This window comes from Zerene cesonia, chromosome 6 (genome assembly GCF_012273895.1).
Source record: "Zerene cesonia ecotype Mississippi chromosome 6, Zerene_cesonia_1.1, whole genome shotgun sequence".
Lineage (NCBI taxonomy): Eukaryota > Metazoa > Arthropoda > Insecta > Lepidoptera > Pieridae > Zerene > Zerene cesonia.
The window spans coordinates 5,172,333-5,193,144 of NC_052107.1; the positions used below are offsets into that span (position 1 = coordinate 5,172,333).

At 32.6% G+C, this 20,812-nt stretch overlaps 1 protein-coding gene across 1 annotated transcript in view; it reads right to left on the reverse strand.

The window, feature by feature from the left end:
- Positions 1-1,006: 1,006 nt before the first annotated feature.
- Positions 1,007-20,812, reverse strand: part of LOC119840431 (acid sphingomyelinase-like phosphodiesterase 3a) — a 27,094-nt gene continuing 7,288 nt past the window's right edge. Inside the window, exons 2-10 of the mRNA XM_038367044.1 lie at positions 16,430-16,525; positions 9,840-9,908; positions 9,267-9,426; positions 8,249-8,451; positions 7,509-7,666; positions 5,215-5,383; positions 4,639-4,751; positions 3,265-3,452; positions 1,007-2,716 (exon numbers count right to left, since the gene is read on the reverse strand). Coding sequence (XP_038222972.1) covers positions 2,482-2,716; positions 3,265-3,452; positions 4,639-4,751; positions 5,215-5,383; positions 7,509-7,666; positions 8,249-8,451; positions 9,267-9,426; positions 9,840-9,908; positions 16,430-16,496 — 1,362 coding nt within the window. The 5' untranslated portion in view covers positions 16,497-16,525 and the 3' untranslated portion in view covers positions 1,007-2,481. The remainder of the gene's footprint in view (positions 2,717-3,264; positions 3,453-4,638; positions 4,752-5,214; positions 5,384-7,508; positions 7,667-8,248; positions 8,452-9,266; positions 9,427-9,839; positions 9,909-16,429; positions 16,526-20,812) is intronic.

Consider the following 20,812-nt stretch of genomic DNA (forward strand, 5'->3'; position numbering starts at 1 on the left):
TTTTATCCGAAATGTACAGAATAATTCCAAACTCTCTTTTTATTAAAATAACACAAGAGCCTTTGAAACATTTAAAACAATTTTAGAACAAAGATTCTATAGAGGCGCTTTGAGCGAATTTATACAAAATAATTTGCGTAATGACTAATTAGCCTAAGCTGTGTAGATGTATAAAAGTCTGCAATATAATATCAACGCTTCTAACTGTAGTCACACAGATTCAATAGAAAAACTTTGTCATCATCAGTCTATGAGGGTTCTGGCCATAATTAAAAAAAAAAATTATTGTGGGAGTCGAGCATGCATCGGGACGAATTGGGCCAGCTTGCACCGGGGAAGTACCACACCCCCACAGAAAACCGGCGTGAAATAATAGCTTGCTATTGTGTTTCGTACGGTGAGTGGGGGAGCCGGAGGCCTATTTCCTCCTCCTAGCCCTTCCCAGTCCATTCCTTTTTTCCATTCATCAATCCTTTCCTTATCCCAAATCCCTTAAAAGCGGGCAGCGCATTCTCAGAGGTATGAGCTTCTGCGAATGTTCATGGGCGGCGGTGATCGTTTACCATCAGGCGAACCACCAGCTCAGTTGCCCGCTATGACATTAAAAAAAAATCATCACATTGGCCAAGTGCTGCTTAGCAGATGTCATTGTCACGTGTCGTAATACCTTTGATTCTTTGACATACCGATTCCCTCACCACGTCTCCCTTCACCGTTTCGAGCAGAAGAGGGAGGTAAAGAAGAGGTGATGAATAGCGTGTGGATAAATTGAAAAATCAAATTAATTTCTGTCATGCCCGTCTGGTGTCGAACCCTCGACTTTTTGATTTATATACGAAGAGACCACTGAGCTATAACTACTAGCATATTGTATAATATATAACATTAGAACGTGTTATTGAGGTTTAGACGTTGTTAGAGATTATTGAATGATTGATTGTTTATATATATGATTGTAAGCACTTTATTTAGCCATCGAAAAAAACTCAATTCGCGTCTTAATCATTTATTTAATAAACAATTAAAATGGGTACATGGTAACACAGATTTTTGTAATATGACTTGCTCAAGAAACGCTATGTAATACAATGTTAGTCTGATAAGTCAGTATCACTTAAAATATATTCTTTACACTTTTGGTCTGACAAATATCCGAAAGCATTATTACAAATCACTTATGTCCTAATTGTTCCTCATTTTCAAAATTTCGATTGCTTTTATATTTACAAAACTTTTATACACATGTATATAAATATAAGATCAATAAAATATGGAACGATTTTTGAGCGTGGTTATTAAAAATGAAAAAATATAGGATTCTAGATCCACTCCCTGCACTAACAATGTGATTGATACTTTTACACACGAAATAATAATATATTTGTTTTAGCACAAATTCATTTTACCTTACGCAAAGATCAAAATAAAATGCAATGTAACCGGCGATATGAGATCCTTATTTTTCGTGTATAGCTTTATAATTTTTATTTCAAAGTATATAAAACCTTGGACATTGCCTCGGATTTTGAATTTTGCGATTGAATAATTGGTTAATCCTACGTCAACATGTCACTCTTTCTAGATACCTTCTTCTTTATGGTAACACACGTGATATTTTCATAATTCTGTGCGTCCATGTATGTGTGAACCCTCATACCTAATTCCACTCCAATACCACATAATTTCACCAACAATTTCCATATCAATGTCTATTATCAAGATAGCTTACATAATGGCACAAAACGGTATTCAAAGTATAACTACCAATTACATTGTAGGTGAAGGAATGGTCCTACCGATTTATGTATTTCAGATTGCAATGATATGTGCAGAGAATAAATCAAAATAGCTAAAGGCTTTGACTGTTCTTGTCAAATTTATAATGTCATACTCATGTTTAGGACGACTAACTTCGTAACACCCTGTAAACTAGTTTATTCTTTATTGGAATATCTTGGTAAGAGCAAATTATACATCAAGTAGTCTCCAGAAGCTAAATAAATTGATGCTAGGCACTGTTTTTTCGAAGTGATACAAACTACAGTTTATGCATATAAATATTTAGTTATAGTTAGTAGTTATAGTATATATTTAGTTGTTCCGTTAATAAATTCTGCTCGTAAAGTAGCGCTATCAAAAGAAAATATGATTAACAGTGAATTCTATACTTAAACTAAAATCTTTATATTTATTCCATAATGAATAAAACCTTATATCAACATAAATCATACTGGAAACCATAAAATGTAAAACATTACATTAAAGAGATTGAAAGTCAGTACTACAATACAAATAATTCACTACCCATACACATACCGTTAGAATTTTTACAATTATGTACAAAATTTTAATATTACAATCCAGTAAACTTATGGTCAACAGGCCTACTTATATGAAACCACATATTAAATTATAATATCACAAAATGCGGCTGAGCTTATTCGATAATTTTTCATAAATGTCATCGTCTTAACACTGCGCTTAAATAACTTTCGCACTTACTATTAAGATGGACCATGCATTTATAATAGGAGAGCTTATTGTTTTCATAAGCGCCGCGGAGTTGCCGGACGCTGCGAGAGCACTCGCGGCTGCCTCGACGCATTGGCGATAGGCGGTGTGCTCCAAGCATGTTATTGCGCAGTAATGCTCATGCGCACATGCTCCATCGCAAATGTTCGTGTTCTCAAATTTCACGTTGTATGCTCGTAGATATCTATAAAGTGGCCAATTAATATTGAGCTTTGTATAGTCTAAGTAGATCTTTGTATAGTCTGTTTAAGTAAACTAAAAATGTTGAAAACTTCGAATAATTATTGTTTGTTTTTTTTAACGTCATGTTGCAATGTTACTTGACGCTTGAAGCGCCCCGCGATACCAGCGCCCATGAACATTTGGAGAGGCGTAAGGTCGATACAGACCATGCACTTTTAGAAATGGATTGCTGACTTTAAATTGGAAATAGATTAAGAAAGGATTGACGTGAGGAATAAAGGAAAGGACTGAGAAGTGTAAGGAAACGGATATAGACCTGTTTGTATTCACAACTGTGTTTATTTGTTCCACCTTCTTTGAAAAGGTCATTACACGTTATTTATAAACTAACAAAAACATCTTGCTCAAAAAATGTGGAATGCAAAATTCTTTCAAAATTATTAAGATTCTGTATTGACAAATATTTAAAATTTAATATACTATAAAAATACCCTACGTAAAATTAGCAAATTTAAAATTATATTTAAAAAAATCAAGAATGTATCATACCTGCTAAAATACGTAGCATCCTGAATTGAGTTGCTACGAAATTTTTCTGCCAGGTTATGAAGCGATTCAGCAGAAACGTCTCGGAGACCATAATATTGGGTAAAATTATATTCCGCCACCCATTCCGCTCCAGAATCCGCGCGATTTGCTGAGGCCAAATCCAGGTAAAATTGCGTGAAATCTAATACCTGTAGTAAAATAATGTATATAGGTAGCATTTGAAATTGAATGTTATACTTCACTTGTAATTGATCTCGATGTTCTACTGGAAAAAATACATTTTATATTATGTTATACTTTGTGATGAATACAAAAAGAAAATATTTCTTTGATAAATCTATTGTGCTCTGTATTTACCCACTTTAATTATTTTCTACGTTTACCTGTCAGTAACGGTATAATAAAAAGCAGTAATGATCTTCTTGAGAAGATCTCTCCCAAGTGTGAAATCTTAGTGCGTTCAACGAGCAATAGCTGGCTATTCTAAAAGCTTTGTATTTTCCACTCAACTCTGTCAATGGAGTCTGTAGTGGTTCGTCTTATTAAAGCCCGGACTCTTACTTGATCGATTATCCGTTGAAACAGCTTTGCGATCAAATGAAAATGTAGTCTCTGAGAAATCGAGATATGAAAAATATGTTTTATCGTATATTTTTACGCTCTGGGTAAGGAACGCACGGAAAACTTTATCGATCCAGTTCGCATGCCCTACAGTCCAAAGCGCTGAACGAATTTTGACGTATGATATGACGTTATTAATATCGCAATAGTGCTAATTACAACAATTTTAAAATAGGTGTTGTTCTTTCTTTCTCTCCCTATCAATACCATCAATAATTAATATCTAACGAAAGATCCTACCTACATAATCAAATATTAAGATGTGAAATTCAATTGTTGTTATAAAAATAATAGCCCAAGCACTAAAACACTTTTTCACACACACAGTTAGTCAAACATACATAACATAACAGTACATTGAAAATTAGTCAAACCAAATTCTTTATGATAGTGCAGGCGAAGACAAACGTAATTTTGGTTAATAATTTTTTTGGTAATTTTGGTTAAATTAAGAAAAAAAGCATTAGAATTTATTGTTCAATGAGTTTTCGCCTGCAGCATTATAAAGCAGATTTACTAAATTTGATAAATTAGATTATAGACATAATTAGAGAGCAGATTACTCAATTTAATAAACACTTATTTTTCCCTTTTCGGTTCATTACTTTTTGTTTTTTGAAATAATGATAATTTTAATTTTATTTAATTATTACATTTTTATTGTTTAACGCTGTGAAATTTTCGTTCTAATTATGTTCGAACATAATTATTATAGAGCACTAAATTAAATGCTTGTTTCATTCAATTTTTTACCTTTCCTGTATCTGTGTCAAATTTGTAAAGACGCAAACCCGGATTAGACGAGCCTCCGTAGTCATGGTGTGGACTAACAGATGGTGCCAAAAGAACCCAGGATACTGGTCGATCTGAAAGATATACCTTTAAGACCATCTTTTACAAATATAAACCTAAAAACTTGTTACAATATAGATATATACTCTGTGGAAATAGTATATACTATCACTCGCAAACTCACAAACAGTTTTATCGATGAAGACTGCTTCTATAAGAACGTATGCGACGAGACAGCCATAATTTTGTCAATTAGGACGAAATGTTAAAATCAGTTTATGAGCATGTCATGTGTCTACCCTTTAGATATTACTCACACAAAGATCCGCTCACCCCATCGTAAATACTTGTTAACTACATACTAGAATTTAATTATTGATAATGTTATGTCAAAGAGAAGTATTGGTCAACAAAAGTGATTAAACGTTGAGCTTGGGAAACGACAGGTTCACAGATATACTGAATACTATAATAACAAAATCATTTATTGCCTGGTTTGTAAGTAAAATAGTTATATTATTAGTTATTTCAACTAACCTTCGTCATAAATTACTCGAAAAGTGTCAGTGTGTAAATGACCAAAGAATTGTCCCGCAATTATTGACGCGTATCGACGCACCGTTTGAAGATATTTTCTATTTGCGTCAGCCGCTAATATGCTTCTGCGGGAGTCATATCCAGGTCCTGCGTGACCTATTATGTAGACCTAAACATAAACATTGAAATAACAATATAATGGGTACAATACGTTTATTAAAATTATGCATTTAGAAAAGAGGGGTAAGGCACCTCGTACCACGATATCTAAAACAGTACATACAAAAACAACATTATCGATAAAAAATTAATTATTCCTTGGCTTCAATGGCCATGTTATACAATTGGGTTATACGACTTAGATGGCGACTTAAAAGAAAAGAAGGTAGGAAATTGTTATTGTCTCTTTCCAAAAAGAAATATATCAAGAAACGACACAGTGAATTCGATTATATTAGCTTAATTAGTTTTTATGGTCCACTATAAACAAATAATAATTGACAAATGAAACGACGATCTTTTACATCAAACCTCAACTTTATCGTTAACCCCAATCAACTTGAACAATATCAATTTTGCAAAAAGTGATTAGTACCACCATTAACAAGCCAAGTACACGGCCAGAATAAATCACCGGAAAAATCTCGTCGTTCGAGCGATTTAGATTCTTTCCTCCAATTTCAAAGGCTATTAGATTAACGAGCTTTTAATCTATAAGTTATTACTGTTGTGAATGTTCTTGGTCTACTTCCTTAGTTATAGTTCTGACTTGTTGCGAAAGTGGAAACTTTTTATTAAAGCCGTACTCAAAGTTAATTATTCCTAATCCAATTGTACGATCGTTGAAAATGTATAATTTTACGTTTATAATAAGATTTATGAGCGGTATGTGGGTATTGGGATTATTCATCAATGTACCATTGTATTATGTATTTGTTTATTTAAAATGTTGTAACAATCGTTGATTGTATTTTAATTTTTGATGGAATTAAAAAAGTTAGAACCAAGGCTGACTTGCAATTGTTTTTTTCATTTCATTCATTCATTACATTTTCTTGGGAGGATTTGGGATAAGATTTGAGGGACGACACAAATAGGAAAATGTGTAAGAAAATATATACTTCATATTTTACATTATACTTTAACTATGTAACTACAACCTGGAATTTAAAAAAATAAAATAATGAAATATTTTATTAATACAATATATTTTATTGATTAAACTAGACTTTTGGGTAAATCAATTGATTTTAAAGAATTCTTTACCTTCTGAATATGTTTCGGTGCAAGGACTTGTTCAACCTACATAATGTAATTGTGTCGGATGCAAAGTCGGTTGAAGTTACGGATCCTCCAAATTGATGACTGGTTGGAGACCACAAAAGAGCTCATCAAATCTAATAGTCCTCATTTAAAACGTGGCTTTACTAATGAATTTAGGTCTGGATGTATTCATATACCGAATTAAACTTTAAATTGTTACGAATAATGCATGAATGTGCTAATTTATTTAAGTTAGCATTTTGGAAATTATTGTCACAATAAATACAGGGAAAACTAAATTTGACTGAGAAATGTACACTGATCTGATTCAAAATGCCCACTGATCCTGATCTAAAACCACCATCTGATTTAAAAAGACGTGTTGAAATACCTTCTAAAAAATAATAGAGAGCAAAAATTAATTACTCGACTTAAACATAAGAAATTTTTTATATTTTACTTATAGGGTTAGATTTGTACGTGTGCTTATTTGAAGTCATTTATCTACAAAAGTATGTCTCGTATGGTATAATATAGCATTATGGTATAAAACTAAAATTGTAATTTTTATTCTGGACACGTTACAGGCAACTATAATGGACTACATAACTACAATGGACGAGTATATGACGGAAAAAAGGTCAAATTCTTGGTATGTATGCCTTATTTCGGCATGTAAGATATAACTATTTATAAATTCACCCAATGAAGAAAAGGTTTTAAAATAAAATAATAGTACATTACATTTAGGTCTCCCCGTGACCACGCTCGCTGTAAAGTGTTCGAAACGTCGGGTTAATAATATAATGAATAAATCGCGTTTAAAATCCGTTGAAAAGTTTTTAATTTCTAAATGTATAATACTCGCGTGAAACCAAACACAAGATAATAGTACATTACATGTTTATCTTTGTTAGAAGTTCAATGAGAAGCAGTGGAGCCGCAATTCTGATTTTGCCTTGAATATGACTAAATTAAAACTCTGTTAAACCAATACCGCTGTTATCATATTATTATGTTGAATATCTTACCATTTCATTATTAGCTGTGGCTTTTTCTAGTACTGTATCGAGCCAGTCCCACTGACGCAGTGCTAGCATGCTATCCTCTTCACGATCGGTCAGAAGGTTTGTATTTAGCACGACAATCCGCAGTTTGCTCTGAGTTTGATCGATTGTGTAATATCCGCCTGTATGAAATAACAGTATCAAAACAAACCAATCTATTTTGAATATCGAACCTTTTGTAGATACGTGTATGTAAACATTGTCTTTTCGTTAATTTGTGTTTGTTGTTAGTGTAAATATAATTTTCGATGATCTCGTTGGCGCAATGTTTGAATGTCCTGACTATTTTTTATGACTAGCGATGTGTGTTTGCTAGTGTCTGTTGATGAGTGTATTTCAAAAATTTTTGTTTCCTTGTTTTCTTATGAAATAACATGATTTCGTATACATTTAAAAATATAAATTTATATTCGATGGTATATAAAACGTTTCATAAATATTGTCTTTTTTAGAAAATTGTTTATTATTTCTAGACACAGATTGCTTTCTTGAGGTTAATGTAAATAACTTCTAAGGACTACATTTGTTCACCGTCTTTAAGCCTTTTTTTTAGTAATATATTGGTATATTAAGACTTTCAATGATCTTTGTTTTCTGTATTGAACAACTATATAGATACAATCTCGAAATAGGTGCTTAAGTAGTAAACATCATCAAGTAAGGACGATTTAAATAATTCAGTTACATATAAATCAGATACTTTCCATGTTTCATAGTCTGCAATGCTTCTAATGGCAACCAATGGCTCCACAAGTTTGTTAAACGTTCAGATGGCGCGGGATCCGTATGGCCCAGGACCGGGAACACAAAATGTGAACTGAACGTCATACTGAGCAGCTCCGTTATATTCCTGATTGCCTGGTACTTGCTATCTTCTCTCTCGTCGTATCTTGATGCTATGATGTCACTGTTTTGAAAATGAAATATTATTTATTTATAGAAAATGCGGCTACTGCTACCCTACCAGATAGGTTAATAAGTGCGAATGCGAAATATATGAAGAATTGAATTTATTATATCAGCTTAAGCCCGCGTCGTCTTCAACGTAAGCGGTCGTATTTGACTGACCGCTAGAAGCATTAATGTTAACTGCATTAAATTCCACGTAGATTTTTTACGTTAACAAAAATTAAAATAATGTTAAAAGTTTGTTATGTTTTCTTCTATATCATCATGATTATGGGCCACTTAATAGTATGGTGGCCACTATACAGTATATGTGAAGGTGATAAGATCGCCAAATAAAAATTAAACAACCTTGCCATCTCCAGGGTAAATTATTAATGCAATACGTCTTAAGATCTTGAAATTAATTCTCACTACAATGTATCATCTCATTTCTATTTATATATAGTTTGTATCATACTTGCTTAAACTCTTACTCACTAATCTTTATGAAAACAGTTAATATAAACTATAAAAAAAATACATAAATACACTTTTGTATGTATGCATATAGAATTGTGAGATTGTAAAGATAAGAAACTTCTATTACAGTGATAATTATTATTGTTCATTTAAGATTTGACCGATATATAATATCCTAAATGTTAATTACTTTAGTGTTGTGTAATATTAGTGGTGCAAGTGGGTACTTTTCCAATTCTATATAGTTCTTTAACATATAATACCCATTACCCTTTATTATAGGCACCTCTTGCTATCAAATTATTATCTGGTTGCACAATTAAAGTTTATAATATCTAAACTGCATACACTTACCCAGTCCACAAAACGTATTCTATATTTTCTGAATGTCGGGTGCGCATATATCGTAGGGCTGATACTATGAGCTCCAAGGAACTGTCACAGGAGTAGTCCCCAAGGCGACCGATAGCACCATGGTGACCTGGAGTGCCTCTCTCATTTGTTCGACGGCATTCTTAAATAAATGTTATAAAGTTGTGTTTTTTCAGCAGTTTTCGAAACGATACAAAGTAACAAAATGTGTACTCGTATCTGTCTATATTTTTATGAAAATGTATATTTTGCCATTTTACACGTTATGCCTAATATAGATAATTTTAAAACAACCAACAACAATTCTTACAGGAACTCTTTAAAAACGACATTTTGATCATTGCAATATATTATAAAACAACTGTTACTTTGTATCCGAGAAGATCTTCCATGATCATAAGAACAAAAGACGATTTTCTGGAATAAAGAGCTGTGCGCTTAGCAGAAACATTATTGGAATACTGCAAAAACAAGAAAACGGAACGATGTTACTGCTAAGTGCTGTATAATAGAAACAAACAATATTAAATTGCTATAAACATCAAATCTACTTACGTTTTCTTTTATCGCCGAGTGGTGTGTATAACGCATCGTAATGAAAGTCGGTTATGTGCCAAAAATAACCTAAAACAAAGAGTTCATATTTCAACTGGGGGAGAGTAATCCAACTCGACATGAATTGATTCTTTGTGAGAAATTTCTTCACATCTGCCTCAATTTACCATAGATTACGTTACAATTTGTACTTAAAACAAAAAAATACGCATTCTTAATATATTTTCAGAATTGAATCAAGGTACTACTTCGCTTGGCTTCAACAAATTTTCAGAAAAGACGTATTTCATTATATAAATTGGATGGAAGACCATTGTTGATGTCTTTTATTATTTCACGCAGTTTTCTCCGCTTTAAAATGAAACGTATAAACATTATAGTTTATTAGGTGTTTATCAAATTGAGCAAGCCAATAGTTTTGGATAATTTGATAAGCATTCATTGTGTTATGTCATAGCATTCGTTACATCATTATAGCGATAGCGAATCCCTAGAAATAATATAAATACAAAGTAGCGTCTATACTACTGAACCGATTTTAATGAAATTTGGTGCAAAGATGATTTAAGACCCGAGAAAGGACATAAGATAATAAAGGATATCCTACGGAAACGAGAACTATACGAGTAAAGCCCGGGACAGTGTATCTTTTCATCTGACTTCACGGGCAAAGCCGCTGGTGGAAAGCGAGATATTGCATATATTGTATATTTATATTTATGTATGTTACCACTGCAATTTACAATACAATTAATTATTTGAAATTCGGATATTTAATGTTACAAATAAACAAAATCACTAGTGGTTTGTTATTGTTTTTTCTAGTTTTTATGTATAACTGCTTCATAATTATTACTCAAAATATTTATGTATTTGAAAAAGAAAAATTTTATTTGTATTCTATAATGTATTTGTTTGTGAGCTGTCCGAACAAAAGAAATAAAAATATAAAATTAAACATAATAGTCATTAAGACATCAGTCCATTCAGTAAAGAATTTCGTTCAAACAGCTTGTCGTGAACCGTGCCAATATAATTGAGTATTTACAATCAAGAAAATATGCGAAGAAAGGAATACGTCTAGAACAGATTCCTTTAATAAATTGGAATTTAATACTCCCGGCCGTATTAAATAACTGTTGGTCGGAATCTCTTTCGAGTATAAATCAAAAGATAATATTAACGCACCTTTAATACGGTAAATGAAACGCAAAAAGGCAATGCAATTAATTAAATTTATATCGGAAAGAGAAATACAAAGGTAATGAAAGTAATATTTTTGAGAAAGCTTAGATAATGGAATATGTGTCATGATGACCGGCACTCATATTACAGTTCTATTTTGATAGTTCGGATACTGCCGATCACAAATAAGATTTTGATGGATGAGACAGATAATTAAATTGATTTTGACCCATGGCGTGCCGTGTCCTGCTTACTAGTATATTATCTTTAAACGTACTATAGTGGATCATAAAATAATTTAAATTAATACAACCTTTAATAATTTACGTATAAGTTTTAACGCGCGTAAGTCTGTATCCCGTAGGAATATCAGGATAAAAATTACCTAACAACAGATATGGAAATACTGGAATAACAATTCCAATTGTCCAGCTATCTACGTACCAAATTTCATTGCAATCGGTTTAGAGCTTTTTGTGTAAAAGAATAACAAACTTACAAACTTTCGCATTTATAATATTAGTAGGAAGCAGGAAGTAGGATTAAAGAAAAACGAAGATAGTACTCTCTCAGGAAGATAGTACTTCTCGTTATGTTTCTAAACAAAAAGTTAGTACAACGAGAAAATCCTTTGTTAGATAGTGGCGAGGGTAATTCGTTTTAAATCAAATTATTTATTCACTGCGATACATGCTACTGGAAGAATAAGGAACACGTTATTTGTGATTGGTCTGCATGTTTCATGCGATTGCAGATAGAACAAACAAAAATATACGTGAATCTTGTGGTGTAACTATAAAGAATTAACTTCGAAAGGGACATTTTAATTTACACTTGTCTTTTTCAGTGAAATAACTGAACGATTTTCTATAAAACATAAGATCGTCTCTGTTCAGGGTGTCAGGGATGTCGCATGCTGGCTTGTTAGTTTTTCTTTGTACATTTTACAAACTTAAAATTTGGCACGTCGATGGTTGGTGATTGGTGATTGAAGTAGATTCAAGATAATGGATTAGTAGACTCTGATTTGCTGAATTCGATAAGTTCTCGATAGTTCTTGTGAAAATAATCAAGTTTATGGTTAGCAGATGTGGATTATAAAAAGATTTGGTAATGGGGCTGGATAAAGGGCGTTAAAGATTCTTGCAAATTTATATGAAAATTCTGTATTTAAAGTGCTACAAGCTTGAAAAGTAGGGTAGTTGATAAAATGAGGTTGTTAATAGTATTAGATCAAAGGTGTATAATTCATTATTATTGCTACTGAATAATAAAGTGCGGTAATCTTAAAAAGGATAATAGATTAACGCGGAAAAGTCGCGGGCTATAGCTAATGTAGATATATCATCTACGCGACATTGTATCATATTTCAAAAATATTTAAAGATGATTAAAAGTTTCGCATACGATAATCATTAAGTGGCCTATAGACCTGTCCTTACTAATGTTATTATTGCGATTGTGTTTGTTTGTTTGCCTTTCACGTCGCTATGGAACGATTTCATAGTATGTCTTTTTTTGACATAGGCCACTATTTACCGAACAATCCATCGTCGGTGAGCGGGCGGCGTACGCCTTTGTCCCAACTTACGTGGCCTCGGGGTTATCTATAAGCGGAGAACCTGGAAATGGGCAACTGTTGGGCGAGACACGCGGTAGAGTACAATCTGTTCCCGCAGTCATAGCAGGGTTTTATCGGTAGGAATCCGACATAACCCCACGGCTCCTTTCCCGGGGGCCGTGGGTATTTTAATCATTATTATGAGGACATTAACCCACATTAAGAGCATCACTTTTTTCCGCGATGAAACTTCCGATTCCCGTAGAAATTTCCTTTGACAACGCAAGTGAAATCGCGGCGGAAACATAGTTGTATATAAGAACGAAAAATAAATTTTATCTGATTTAAAATTTTGAAATCGTATCGATTCTCAAACATCAAAAAATAAACAAGTTAATAAAATAATTGAATTTAAGTTTTAATGATTTTGTATACGACACTCCAAGTTAAAACATCATATTTTAATACATATAATGCGCATCTACAAAGAATTTTCATAAACTGTGTACAATTCTGGTTAATTGCGTGAAATACGGTACAACTAAAACATAAGCGATCCATCGTTTAATTAAACACATTTATTCGAACATTTCAATGTAAAATACATTTGAATAGAAAATAATTAATTGAACGCGGCTTTAGCACAACATTGAAAGCTGACAAAAGTTTAAGCGCTTGTCTGGTGCAATTTAACAATTTATAACATAATAATCGAAGCGCAATTACAATTCAAATTATCCATTGTGACTATAATCCCGAATACAAAAGAACAATACCCAAGTAGGTCAACATCTACAATATAATTAAGTTCAATGAGGGTAAGATGACGACCAATTTTGTGATATAATTAAAATTGAAATGTAATTATACCAAAATCACATCGAAGTTATATGAGCTGACGTTTCTTGAACAATGTCCAACGCACACACTCGTATAACCTGAACAGAAGCACACACACTCATACGAGCGGTATCATCAATCAAGCTTTCAACAAAGGGAGGAAGTCTGTGATTAGCAAGCCTAAATTATTATCCACGGGCGTATGTGCCAAGTGCAGACAACGATTCTCGGAGGGAACAACCGATGTTAGGTTTGATCGTAATCTTTTTGCGGGGTTCCGGGCTTTTGTTAAATAATAACAGAGTTATTTAGAAAAGTTCATCAAATGTTGTTTATCGTAAAATCTTAATGTCGTATTACATTTACATAAAAAATGTTGTATTTATTAATTTACTCAAAAATAAGTCTGTACATCAAATAAATAATCATATTTACTCTACTCGAATGCTTAAAATACCGTTACATAAAAATTCTCAAGAGAGATCGAGATACCAAGATCGGGAGGCGGCATTACCCCATGTGTTGAAGAATCAATTGGACGCCGCTTTCCCTGATTCATTTTCAGAGTTACGTTTTCAATTTCTAAACCTGTGATAGAACCATTTATTGCAAGATTTATTAAAAAACTCGACTCATTATAATTTTATTTAACTTCTTCAATTGTTAGTTTTAGTGCTGTTTTGTTTTTTTTATTTCGTATGCATAAAACATATGTACCTTTTGTATCAATTTAATTTTTTTTTCCTGGAAGAGATCGCTACCTAGCGATAAGGCCGCCTTTTGCTTACTCCTAATGTTATGCTTTGTTTTTCTTTTTATAAGCAATAAAGAACTTCATATCTTTCAATTTAAATTTTTAATTAATTAGACTTGGCCATAGTCGGGTAATTAAGGAACAGCAGCAATAGAATTTGGCCATTTAACATGTTACATTTAAGCATACTTCCTCAATCCGGTTCGAACTCAGCAAAACTTTTTTTAAACTCTAGAAACGTCCACGAAAATACCTTTCGGGATTGCCAAGCACTAAATTTATCTCATTTACAAGTTTGTACTATTCGGAAAACGATTTTGTATTCGACAAATTACTACGTAAATGGTGTTGGATGCTGGAGAAAGTTGTAACTCATTTACTAACATGAAACACTAATGATACGTTAGACTAATTATTACTAGAAAAACAAGCAGTTAGGGCCATATACGTGAAATTAATATCTGTTTTTGAGGTTATGAACCTATTTAACATAATCTTATAATGTATATGGCTTTGATGACATATTTTTTGTGAAATAATAGCAATAAAGGCGTTAAAGTACAAAAACTGTGTTCTTATGTGCAAACCCGATATTTCTCTTTAATACATTGTACACAATTTACATTTATCTAGGTTTATTCCGGGCAACGCCGGGCGAGAGCGAGTAAGTAATAAATTTGCTTACTTGTTCTTTTGAATTAGTTTGCCTCGGAGAGATTGCTTTCTGGCAATAAATCTGTTTTTTTTACTTCTACCGTATATCTTCATTCCAAGCGTATAAATTTTAAATAACTTTGTAACTAACACGGTTAATACTAGACATTTATTTAAACCCACGAAATAATATTTGATATAAGAATATTTCAGACGTCGTTATATTCTTTATAAACAATATAAAAAAATAAGTTTAACTTACTGGCAACACAAAGCGTTTATATTAACGTTACCTTGATATCACTCTTTTTATTTCATATCCAAAATAAGATACATTATAAATATTATCAAATATATAGTATTGTATTGCTTTATTGCGCCGATAGTTGTTTATTTCTCTATCTTTCTCTATCTAGACTGATGTTGCCCACGTGTAAGAATTCAATATCTCAACACAGTCAAATTTCTGTTATATTATTTTAAAGGTATGACAATGATATAGCAATTAGATCTATGATATTTATGATATTCTCTTTGTATCGCTACACTTTTAAGATATATAGAGAAGCGGTGGTAAATATTAAATTACAGATGTATATATGAATTGTAGTGCATATGTCAATTATAGTGTAATGAATATGTTAAATATTTAGAGTATTATTTTTTAGAACAGAAATTATCATTAGCTAGAAAAATATTTTCAGTCAATGTTGATATACGTCGATAGTATATACTCTGTACAAATATTTAATTGTTTCAACAGTTTCTAGGCTAAAAATATAAAAAAGTTTGAATGCAAATGTTCCAAATTGTATACTGCCCTGCAATTTTCGTAAAAAGGTGCACAAACGACAAAACTTAATGTATATAGATAAATAATACATGATATTTAGAATACATGCGCTTGAAAAGACCGCCGCCAATTTCTATGAAACTGACAGTTTCAACTATGGTCTAGAATTTTCTGAATGCAGCTTATTCAGACACCTCAGTCAAGACTTCACTACTAAAGTAGGCTACACATAAATAAAGATGCAGTTCTTGCTTCGAAGAACTTTGCCGCAATCTTAAAATCTTAAGTGTTTTTCTGATGCACACAAATGGGCTAAGGAAGCGGTGAAATTTAAAACCGTGAATATTCATTGTGTTAATTGGCTACATTACTCCAATGCTCGTTTATTTTCATATTTTACTTCTTCCTTTGAATTTTTATATGTTAGGTTTGTATTAATACACATGTTTTAATTTAATCCGCCCTTTTATTTATCCTTATCTGGCATTAAATTTTCCAAAATATTTGATTTTGATTAGCTTCTTCATTATAATATATCTTTGCGCGAGCAGCGCATTTGCAGAGACACTGCCTCTGTTCATGGGTATAGGTGATCGCTTACCATCACGCGAACCACCAGTTCAGTTTCCCGCTGCGACATAAAAAAATTAGCAGTATTACTTTAAACTTGCTTTTAAAAAGAAAGTACTTATCTTATATGATATATATATATATAAAGACATATTTTCTGGGCCAATAATATGATGGTTTTTTGATGTAACTATTTTTTAAAAGCTAATTTAATATAATAATTTTAAACATACCTATTTTTCCTTGAGCGCAAGTTAGCAGAATTAAGCAGCAGATAATCAACAACAACTTTGCCTTCATTTTCACTGCATTTACGTCATTTTCAACATCTGGAAAGAAAATAAGAAATATGATAATTATATAGGAGATAATTTGTGCTGTAAATTCCAATTAGATAAACAAATATTACCATAACTTTTAGTTAAGGGACGGCTTTTTTTTATACAGGATATACCGCAAACTTTCGGACGCCAGCAAGCAACAAATATTTCTATTCAAAATCCCGGCAACATAGTAGGTGCATATGTGAGACACTGATCACTTACCATCAGATTCGCATCTGTCCAGTTTCCTAATACAATATAAAAAATAACAAAAAAGGATGGAATGGATTTGTGGTCCACAAACATTCACAATATCCCGAGTTCCTTACAAAGCAATTCCATTTTATCCAAAAATTTAAAACTTCCCTTCGCCAAGCATTGCAATTCCATGCGAAAACCCCCAAAGTTACGGTAACAGGGACATGTAACAAATTGATTCACTTGCTCTGAATCGCGCGATCCGCATGCGAATATAATATAATCCAATTTCCTGGATAAAATCTAGACATTACTGGAATTGATTCAGACAGACTCAGACGCTCTAATACTTATATTGTACGGCTTATGGAGTAGTTGAACTAAGTATAAATTGATGTTTTTAAGTGAATTGAAACATGAATATTTGTTGCTAGATCTGGGAGGTAACAATGGCGCCTAAAAGCAGTTCCAATTCCAGCGTGGAGAAATGAAATGAATGAAAATGACAAGGAAATATTTTTAAGAAAAAGCTAAACTGCCTTCAAATTGTCAAAACTAGACTATAAGATCACTAGGACCGCACCAGCTTTCGGTAAAAAAGGAATCACTAAAATCCGTTTATCCAGTCGTAACCGCTTCCCAAAAAACGCAATTGAAAACTTCCTCCTTTTTGAGGTTAGTTGAATAGTAATAAATCTGAATATTTCGGCAATCGAGCACATGCCATCAAATCAACGCCATTTAATTGCTAATAAAGACAAAAAGTGTCTCAGATCAGATCAGACACGGCCATTAATTTCTTATGCAATCATTGCATATTGACGCTTTGCTAATCACCAGTTAGAATACCATCAATTCGAATTAGGCAGTTTCAGATACAACGCATATCACTTCACTATTAGCGCAGCAAATAGATAATTCCAAAACAATAAGTCTTTATAAAGATGCATCTATGCTTTGTATTTAACAAAGATTTTTGTTAGCAAATTTGCTTTAGGAAATTTTCTTTCGTTTTATTTTAATGTAGGTACCAGTTGTTGTTGCACAGGTGCACACTACGGATTATTGAAGGAAATCAATTACCACAACTGGTACTACACCCAACTTAACGAGGATAATTCATTATCTAACACAATTATAATCTTGATATTATTAGTGAAAATAACAGTATATACGTTATCTGTGGTATAGATAAAAAATTTACCGAAATCGTACTATAGCTACAAACTTCTAGAATCTTGTTCAATACGCGGCAAAAACGTTCGAATTTTTATTTTTCTTTATTTCAATCTAATTTGAATAAAAAACATTCTGCAATGTTTATGTAAATCATGAAACGCGTCGATTCGAATTAAAAATAAAACGCTTTAAAAGGATACTGCAATTATATGCAAAAGCTAGAACCGTTGATGCGAGGTTTGCGTGTAAAAATAAATAAACTTTAATTTGTATTAAGATTACATAGGAAAATGATAGCGCATTAATGTTAACTCGTTCAAACTAACATGTATATGTAATCAATAACTAATATACCCAAAAACAAAAGAAGTTGTTTTGTCTTTAAGAAAGTCCGCGTTGCCTGAAAAAATACGGATAATATCGCAGTACATAGATATATCGATAAATCATGAAGAAGAGGTATTAAAAACTGTGTTATATTTTTACTAAAAGCGGTGTTGAGTGTTGACCCAGTACAAGTGCGATGATGATACTTACGGCCACTCGACGTGAATGCAGAAATATATTTAGAGAGAAACCTCGTATTGTGCCACGATGAATATTAATTTATTTGAGATTTTTAGAGGCCTAACGAAGAGAATGTTATTTATATCAACCGTCGTTAAAAGTGAGGTCATTAGTTAAAACTCCTCCACGTTCTTTTCATCCTCAGTTTGCATCACTGCTTTTGACATCCTTAACGCTAGAACAACTGAATGAGAATTATATTTTTAACATTTTATGTTTATATGGAAACGATTCCTTTAGCCTCGATGTTGAACCACTTTAAAAGTACAGGTTTAATTCATATTTCATACAGTCATCAAAGATCGGTGACAATACAATAATTTTTAGCGATTTTTTTTAACTGTGTTTGTTATTAAAGTGAAACTTTTGTTACATCGTCTCAATTTTTTTTGTCTGTGTATCACATGTCGCGTGACGGTCGGCCTCGGAGTAGGGATAAAGTGAAACACGCTCGTCAGAGCAACCAAGACCAATATGGCGGCGTCTATAGTTCCATCAGCTGACCATCAGCTAAACATCTATAATGTAAAAAAGTTTCACCTTTACCGTGGTTTCATAAAACCACACAATCCTTTTTTGTATCATATAATATTTAACGGGTGAATCTACTGGTAGCTTACGCGTTAATCGTTTGGACAATATAAATTAATATGCAAATTTACAAACAAGCCACAGTGTTGTCGCTGATTTGATGATAAATTTACATTTGCAATTAATAATTTGCAACTTTAATATTTATCAATAATGTTTTTAGTTAATTATGACGTACATACATTTCCTATGTAATTTTATTACGAACAAAAATACACTCCGGCATATTATAGGCAATGGTTAGAGTAAAATTACATAGGCACTTTTAAAATCCTTGCTATGTTTTAGTTTAGATTCTTACAACACATGCAAATACTTTTTTGTAAATATTCAAATTAACTTCACATCAATCGATTTGTGGAGTTTATTATCTATAATATTATAATATATAAAGTTTTTAATATGTTTGCATGAACGCGCTAATTACGAACGACTCGATCGATTTGGATGAGATAGTTTGAGATCCGATAAAGTAAGAAAAAGACACTTGGAAATTAAACACTTTTTAACGGATTTTAAACGCGATTTATTATATGATTAACCCGACGTTTCGAACACTTTACAGCGAGCGTGGTCACGGGGAGACTGCTGAGAAAATACACTTAGTCTTTATCCCAGAAACTATGAGAACAGAGTCTATGCGGAGAAAATCAAGGTCTATCTACTCCTTTGACCACAATACTAATTATTAGAGTAACCCCTTATAATGACATGTCACCTATAAGTTTACTTCCTCTGTCCCATCTGAGCTACAAGACGTCCTCCTCAACCATGCATCAGTTCACTAGATTAGACAAAGATTGATCTATAATAGATTATAGGCCGCAATTAGTGCCACGTGGCATCAAGCGATGGCACATTAATGAAATCGATGTGAAATTGCGATTATAAATGACAGACAATGGCGACCTAGTTTTATTTGAAAGCACATGAAAAGACAGCATAAAGGAAGACAAAAAAGCCTACCATGTTATTTATAATACTTAATTAAAGGTTACGCCACGCGGCGTAAGATTTTGTTTGTTATTGTTATTTATTTTAAAGAAATTATAGAAATCGGACTTAAAAAAAAGCCTTGGAGTCGCCTTCAACGTGGATAACTTATATAACACTAGCTGCGCCCCGCGGTTTCGCCCGCGTCAGTCCGTGTCCCTTAGGAATATCGGGATAAAAAGTTGCCTATATGTTATTCCAGTTGTCCAGCTATTCACGTACAGAATTTCATTGCAATCGGTTCAGTAGTTTTTGCGTGACAGAGCAACAAACACACACACACATCCTTACAAACTTTCGCATTTACAATATTAGTAGGATCAGCAAACAGTCACCATTAAGTACCATTTATAAGCATTTCGGCAAATTGCTATCGGTGCGTCCTTTGTTTCTTTTTAAGGTTGGAGATAATATGAACAATATGCAGATAAACGAAAAAAAAATCTTTTAATTCTCGACTAGTGTCGAACTTCGAATAATTCTCTCGAAGCATGAAACCGTAACTGCACCACCCATGCTGTTATATAACCTGCGAATTGTACTAAACTGCTACTAATAGCCATCGGAAGCTAGACCGCAAATCTAGGATAATGTTTGCTTAAATTTCGCGTAATGATCAAAGTTATACTATTACAAACGTTACCTGAAGCTAAGCAGTTGTTTTCGAAATGTTCTCATTATTTGCATATGAGTAATCATTGCACCTTTGATGATACTGAGATTCACCTCCATAGCATTATAACATATTAGCTGCGCCCCGCGGTT